Source organism: Aplysia californica, unplaced genomic scaffold, assembly GCF_000002075.1.
Source record: "Aplysia californica isolate F4 #8 unplaced genomic scaffold, AplCal3.0 scaffold00042, whole genome shotgun sequence".
In the NCBI taxonomy this organism is placed as follows: domain Eukaryota; kingdom Metazoa; phylum Mollusca; class Gastropoda; order Aplysiida; family Aplysiidae; genus Aplysia; species Aplysia californica.
In genome coordinates, this window is record NW_004797312.1 from 824,673 (window position 1) to 832,974 (window position 8,302).

At 42.0% G+C, this 8,302-nt stretch overlaps 1 protein-coding gene across 1 annotated transcript in view; it reads left to right on the top strand.

The window, feature by feature from the left end:
• LOC101858920 (protein Wnt-16) overlaps positions 1 to 7,250 on the top strand; it is a 121,039-nt gene extending 113,789 nt beyond the window's left edge. The window contains exon 5 of the mRNA XM_013079170.2: positions 4,361 to 7,250. Coding sequence (XP_012934624.1) covers positions 4,361 to 4,825 — 465 coding nt within the window. The 3' untranslated portion in view covers positions 4,826 to 7,250. The remainder of the gene's footprint in view (positions 1 to 4,360) is intronic.
• Positions 7,251 to 8,302: the final 1,052 nt, after the last annotated feature.

An 8,302-nucleotide genomic window follows, 5' to 3' on the forward strand; every position in this document is an offset into this window, starting at 1 on the left:
CACCATAACCTTTTCCGAGTCGAAACCGCCGGTATTAAGCTATTAATTTGACTTATAACTTCAACGCTGTTAAAGGCATTTTAGCATGGTGACGAATCTGACAAAAATCGAGTTGTTTTTATTAAATTGTATTATTCGTTTGTTAAACTAGTCTTGCAAATAGCTTTTAATTTTGCTGGCAATAAATTCCTATGCAGCTATGCTTTAGTTGTTCGTCCCTCCAATCTCTATAGAGTGTTGATATTCGACACTATTCTATCTTTGTATTCTCTTTCTTCTGTCTTCCTGAGCTATCATTGTGTAATGGGATTACCATGTGACATCTCGAAAAAATTTTAATAGCACAGGTGTGTTTTCATTTTGCTCGTTAGGGGAAATGCTAAGGATCCAATTATATTGGATTTCATGGATAGGTAACAAGGATACTATATTTAAAAAAAATATTTGTGGGGCATAGCTTGTTTATCAACTTATTTGTTCATTTGCGCGTCCACTATTTATTTATCATTTCTTTTATTCTTTTCTTTCATTCTTTTCTTTGGGGGCTCTCGTGGCCTAGAGGTTAAGGTTTTTGCCTCTCTCTTTCAAAGGTCCCGGGTTCGAATCCGGGTAGCGACCGAAAAATTTTCTTCTCTAAAATTGTCTCCTTTCACCTCCTTTCCTGCTCTCTAGCAATGTTCTGTTGCCTGCTTTCGTTTCCACTTTCTGCCCCCGCCCCTTCACCTCCTTTGCCCCCTCCTCTGGGCTCCTGATTCTTTCTGCAGCCTTTTTACTGCTACTCCTTCGCTCCTTCTTACAGCTGTCTTTATACCACACCCCTGATCTTCTGGTAGGAAAGATCTACACCTAGCCTTCTCGGACAAGGGCGAAAAATCTCGGAGGGCCCGTGTGCAAGTTGCGCACGTTAAAGATCCCTTGGTGGTCTAAAATCGATAAGAGTAGGCTTTGGCCGCCACCCGAGCAAAATTCAAAATTTCCTACCAACTAAAAGTATTAGGTGTGTCCCGCGCGCTCATATTACCTTATGCAGTTGCCAGCGCCGTAACAACACTTACCCAAACAAAAAATTATTTTCTTTTATTCATTCATTCATTTATTCATGCATTTATTCATTGTTTCTGTAAGTTTCGTTGAACTATTCATAGATCTATGCTGTTCATTCGTTTCTTTGTTTATTTACCCGTCCATTTATGTACCACTCATTCATTCATTCATTCATTCATGCATTCATTCATTCATTCATTCATTCATTCATTTAATGCTCAAGAGCGTCTGGGGTGTACTGATTAGGCTCTCCACCGTCGCACGCAAAAGAAGTGAGTTCGATTCTCGAGTGGGGACAATTTGTGTCGAGTATCTCCATCTTTCTGCAGGATAAGTCTGAACAGACAGCGTTGAAGTGGCCCTTCTTTTAAATAATCAAATGGTGTCGATGGCCATCTTTTAAAATAATTTTAACGTTATCGATGGGGGCATAACAACACCTACAAGTTACAGAATATCTTTGTTTTGTTTTAGTAGAAGTTTTACGGCACTCGCAACTGCATAAGGTCACATGAGCGCCAGAAGATTAGATGTGTTACAAGAGAGTAACAAACATTTTTTTAAATGAGGGGAGACAAGGACGATGGATGTTTGATAGGAAAGAAGAAGCAAACCACCCCTGAGCACCCGCCAACCACCCACAAGAATCTCTTTCCTGGCAAAACTGAAATAGTTTATAATGTGTCCCGCGCCCTCATATGACCTTATTATGCGGTTGCGAGCGCTATAAAACGCTTTTAAAAATCCCTCCAATCTTCTTACTTTAAGTCGTTTTTGTGTTGTTGTTATTGTTTCTTAACCAGCCATTAAAATAAAAACTTTCGCACATTATTGGCGCTCGTCCAGAGGCAAAAAGATGTTCACTCATGCCTAGTCACTCCTTCGCTGGTCTGTATACAAGGAAAACGTTACCCAAAGACACCACTGTTGTTTCTGGGTGTGTTATTAATGCCATTTTTATTGCTGATGTAGATGTTGCTGGTTCTTCCACGGTTCCTACTGCTGCTGCTGCTGTTGCTGCTGTTGCTGCTGTTTTGTTGCTGCTGTTGTTGCTTCTGTTTATTTGTTTTATTACAACATTCCACAGCGGAGATCACGAACTTCTCTTTGCGTGATTATTGTTGAAGCACAATTGGATTCGAAAAACTGTGCATGGAAGGCGGACTTCTTCACTGGACGTGAACTAAAACGTCAGAGACATTTCAGAAAAAAAGGCGCAGGCAGGAAGGATGGGAAGAGAGAGGGCGAGAGAGAGAGAGAGGGGGCGAGAGAGAGAGAGAGGTGGGGAGGGAGAGAGAGAGGGGGGAGGGAGAGAGAGAGAAGGAGAGAGAGGGGGGGAGAGAGAGAGAGAGAAGGAGAGAGAAAGAGAGAGAGAGAGAGAGAGAGAGAGAGAGAGAGAGAGAGAGAGAGAGAGAGAGAGAGAGAGAGAGAAAACTTGTTTTAAAGAATTGGAAACGTCAGGTTCACCTATCTGTCTTGGCCAAATTAGTAGTCTACCTCAAAGCCAAAATTCTAAACAAAAAGTATGCGAGGCCGAAGATTCCCATTGACGCTTAGATACGATTCTCGGTCAAACAGCACACCATTATTATTGTTTTCTCCAGCATTGCTTCTCGGGAAGTTGGCATTTCCAACTAGGACGTAGTTTTTCCCCTTGGTTTAAAAAAAAAGTGGCGTACGTCCCAGACTATTTTTGCGGCGTAAAACCACCAACGCAAAACATTTTTTAACCTGTTTTCGGGTGCCAAAAGGAAAACGTTGACGCTTCAGCTGTAAAACTGACACAGAGAGATCCCAGCTCCTGCAATAAAATAAACTACAACTGAGTCTGAAACAGAACATAGGTAGATTTTCTAGCTGTCAGAGTGGCATGCCTTCGACAAGAAAGCAGGCTGCTGTTTGTTTGTTGGTTGGTTGGTTTGTTTTAATGTACAATACCTTAGGCACAGCTTAATATACCATTTTAGACAAAAACGTGCGAGGCAAAAAATATATGTAAAACCTATCTATTTCTTTCTTTCCTTTGGAGGTCGCCTTCGGTCGCCATTTAGTCATTCATGAGGTGAATGTCGAATAAAGTTGTCCCTGATCCCATGTCGCAACGTCTACCTTATTAAGCCCATGGAATATAGACGCTAACGTGCATGTTTTTCTAGTAGCTAACCTTATGGCGTATAAAGAGGAAAAACGTTACATTTGTTTCGTATTCTCACTATACCGTACCGGTGTCGGTGGTGTAGCAATGAGGTGCCTTGTCACCACACGCAGAAGACCAGAGTTCGGTTCCCGTGTGAGGAGATTTTTTACTTGTATCGCGCATCTTGGTCGTTTTGCTGGCATATTGTACCCTTATAAGTAATATCGGCTCGGGTTGGTCTTGACCGGCAAAACCTTCTAGATTATCTAAATTGTGTCAACGAGGGGCATATAAATACCCACATTTAAAAGAAAATGATATGCTATGATTACAAAAAAGCTGTACCCTGAAACCCCAATTCGAGACCTCCATCAAAAGTTCCTACAAAATCTCATTGTTATTGTTGTTGTTGTTGTTGATGATGTTGTTGTTATTGTTGTTGTTGTTGTTGTTGATGTTGTTGCTGTTGTTGTTGTTGTTGTTGTTGTTGTTGTTGTTGTTGTTGTTGTTGTTGTTGTTGTTGTTGTTGTTGTTGATGATGATGATGATGATGATGATGATGATGATGATGATGATGATGATGATGATGATGATGATGATGATGATGATGATGATGGTGTTGGCAGAGGCGACGGTGTTGTACATACTACACGACAAAATGTAGATCATTTCGAAAGTGCACATGTTTTGGTTTGCCGTCAGGACACAAAGAAGAGAGAAAATCTCTGACATGACAAATAGTCATTCAAACCTCGAACACTCGTAAGGCAGTTTCAGTCTTGTGACATGCTGCCCCACAGATGCCGGTTTTTATTTATCGTGTTAGGGTTGTCTATGTAGTTTTCTGGGGCTCTTAACCCACGTGCCTGTGTGTCATCAGTTATGGACCATTTATTCGAAAATCTCTCCGCCTTGATATTTTAAAATTGTTTTTAAAGGAGCTTCGAACAAATACCTTACTCAAGCGTATCCTATCCTATCATACCATACTATAATGATAAGATACCCTACCATACCATACCATACCATACCATACCATGCCATGCCATGACATACCATACCGTACTATACCATGTCATACCATAGAGCAGCATTGCACACCATACCATATCGTACCACACAATGCCGTAAACCCAGTTAAACCAAAACGTACAATTGTTCTTATTTCTTCCCCCACAGACCGTGGAGAAGCTGATGTCCCGCCAATGCCGATGTCACGGCGTGTCGGGCTCATGTGCTGTCAAGACCTGCTGGCGAGGACTCCCGGCCTTCAAAGACATCGGTCAGTACCTCAAAAACTGCTACGAACGTTCTGTTCGTCTGGCCGGCCGCTCGAAGCGGAGGCTCCGGCGGAAGGAGAAGGCTCGGCGTCGAGAGCCGATTACTAACGAAGAGCTTGTGCACTTATCGAGGTCACCGAACTACTGCCGGAACAACCCGAAGAGAGGGATTCTGGGTACGACGGGACGCCGGTGTAACCGGACGGCGAACGGGGCAGAGAGCTGCGACTTGCTGTGTTGTGGGCGTGGCTATAACACGCAGGTCGTCAGACACGTAGAAAGATGCCGGTGCAAGTTCCATTGGTGTTGTTACGTTGAGTGCAAGACTTGTGAAACTTTGGTTGACATTCATACCTGCAAGTGACAGCACCTGCGTCACTGTCAATCGAAAAGTGTTGGATTTTGTGTATATATTATAATCCAAGAGAAACAAGAAATGGCGTGGCGTGCACATTGAAACTCGTTGTCCGTGAAGAAGGAATTCTGTCACTGCGACTGAATTCCTTCCTGACTTTAAGAGTGTGCACTTGTGATTAGAAGTATACCGTGACAGGACATGTGGTGAAGTGTCATTTACATAATGGAGCACCTTGCGCCGCCGAGTTTCCGACAAAAGTTTTAAAGCGCATGCGGTCTGTCTCTTCTTGAGGAAACCTTTCACTGAGTCTGGCATGGATCACCGATGGTCGATCATTTAACTCAGGAGAGCTGTGCGTGATCTTAAATGTATGCAGGTCCAATTGAATTTATGGAAGATATTGGTGGTGCATGAAGTCCCCGAACAACAGCTTTGAAAACTGCTGACCACGGAGTTGTAACTCATTCTAAAGCCGAAATTGAAACGTTCCCTCACAACCTCTCAAACAATGTATCCGAGGACAAGTTTGGTAACACTATTTTACACTGAAGGAAACCATTTTTCGAGCGATGCCAGTATTGCTCTGTGAGAACAATATATTAGCCTACCATCAACGCCAATTCTCTTGGCTGAAGTACTTTTCAGTGGCCCTTGTGAACATCCTGTGCTTTTATTGTATAATCGAAAGCAGGAGTTTGCAATACGATGTGATAGGAAATGATAAATCCTAGCAAGAGCATACTTAAACACTTGACGTGAATCAGTTTGTACCGACGGAGCTGCTTCTACCAAGTCTTTATGTTTGAAAAATTAAAGACTAGTGGTGTTGTATTTCATTTGTCAGGCGTTGCATGTTTTAGTGTAGAAATATTCTCAGCATGACATGACCAGCCCTTGTTGAATGTGTCACAAAAATCTGACCTTTTTCTGCTAGAAATGCTGGACTTTTGACAACGTACTGATTTTGAAAAGAAAATTATTAAGGGCATTCAGTGGTCACCCAAAAAGGGGCATGGGACCACCCTGCTTATACTAGATCTATACCAATAATACCACACTATTAAATGTAGATGCAAAATTTTAAAAGTCACCGACAAAGAGGAATTTGGCTCTTTCGACGAGCTGGTCACCAAAGTGTGGCTTATTCCCATTTAAATACTCGGTGAAGCCTTCTCTTTCGGAGTGCAGCCTTCTTGGTCCAGTCTGAAAACTGCACATGAGTACACCTCAGAGACAATTATTTTCTTCATTTTAGAAATTCTGGTTCCACCTTTGTTTTGGGAATCTCTGTCATGATTTTTGGGAACTTTTCCTATGAAGTTGGACTTTTCCAAAATGTACTTCACTTTAGATACGAAAGTCCCTTCATGTTTACTTTTAAAAAAACAATTAATACCACATGTCATTTGACCGGTGTAATCACTTCTGGCAGTATTTGGGACTCTGACAGGCGTGATCAAATCCCAGAGGATTGTGGACTCCTGAGTCCTGTTCAAGAATCTGAGAACTTCAGCATGGACATTCAGTGCGCTATTTCTACCCATCGTGGCTTTGTGTAGGTACACGCCCATGCTTTCGAAAAGCGGAATGTCGTGCTTTCGTTACTGTCACCAGCTGCATAAATGATGTTAAGTAGACGGGGGAGCTCTGGCAGACGCAGCCCGAGAACACTCAGAGCAACAATAATGCATTGTGGCATACAGTATAGCACCTTGCAATGTACCACTCTTCATTAAGTGTTTGTAACTCTTGTGGCGAGAGTTTGTTCTTCAGAGAAGCTGTTTTGTGAATAGATGATCTTTAGATTCAATCCGAATCGGACTGCAGGTTACTTTCTCGAGTTCCAACTGAGAGTGTAAAGTTTTCCACAATTAGAGAGTGTAAATTACTGTCTTGAGGAAGTCTTTACGGACAATCTTTATCAGTAAGCCTTCAACGTATCGGCTGGCCGTTAGGGTAGTTCGCATCTAGCTGCACTGCGCTACGAGCGACCCTGGTTCGAATCCCCAACGAGGCATTCTTGAACTTGAGTTGTTGGGGCTGTTTTCAAGCTGATGTGTGGTTCTGTTTTGTCGGAGATGGACTTTAGATTCGCCTGACCCACCTCAAAAGTAATCTTAAAGAGTTGAAATAAGCATTAACAAATCTAGCCAGACCAGCATCGGCAGCTCAGAATCATGGATCCTAGCGAAGCCGTCTCAGCACACTTGGTTGTTTTTTTTGCCTTTGATTGTGATGAGCTACGACCCTGGGGACCGCATCACGACTGTGCAACATGGTGGACCAAAAGCCCTTGGGCTCTGCCAACTGTTTAGCAGTCCAGGTGACCGTAAACGAGCAACTTCGTTTGTATGGACGACTGGTATTTCACTTACGTGAAGAAGAAGAAGAAGAAGAAGAAGAAGAAGAAGAAGAAGAAGAAGAAGAAGAAAGAGACAACACGTGCAGTTTGAACTGTTTTATAATATAATTATCTGAAACCAGCCGCAAGACATTGACACCTTGCATTGGACTGATCTGTTGGTATAATTGTTTCACAAGATATAAAAACCCTGAAAGTTAGCTTATTGAATGTTTGTTTGTTTGGTTTTATCCAAGGCATAGAAACATGTAGATGATATGCTCGAGTGATTTCTTGTTATTTTTGTATTATTTGATAACGAATATTATTATAACTTTGTAACCTGCATTTTCAGCGAGTCCAGTCGTGGGTGACCCATAAATAAATCTATGTCGATGTAATTATCGTAGCGGCACCCAGAGCGGTGGTCATGGTGATGTGTTAGCTGGATGTGTAGAATACTGCTGTACTCTGTGTCCCGTTGTTTTGTGAGGAGGAGCATAGGCTCACGATGCGTGTTTGTTTATGTTATGCCCTTGTACTTTGTGTCTCCTTTTATTAAGTTCTCAAGCCTTTCCTTAAATGCACCATCTAATAGAAATATCTCAATGCATCATCTTCTATACTCTGTAATGACCAGTATAGATATTTCAGAACAGCTAGGAGGAGTCTTACTTAATTAAATGATGATCTACAACTCACAATCAACAGAAGGCGACACATGTTTAACCCTATCCGTAGGTCGTGTTTTTACTATCGTATCCATACGACGAGGGGAACTCTGTGCCACCACTTTTCAAAGAGGAAATCTACTCGTTAATCCGATCCGCACGCTTTGCATTTGCATAGCAGTCTGTAAACATGATTTTTTGAGAAATACTGAAAAACTCAAAGAGATCTTCTTACATGTACTAGAAGTGTTCTAAAATGTGAAGAATATAACCCTGGGGATACAAAATGGCCCAAAGGTGTACGGATATGGTTAAAAGTAGATTATTGCTTTTTTTTACTTGAGAAACCTTGAGATCTGAGATAGTTTGCCGCTAATTACATTCTCCATCGAGGTTGAACATAAAATTTAAGGCACCCACAACAGACTATCTTGTAGAACATGGAAACAGAGAGAGGGGAGGGGATTGGGG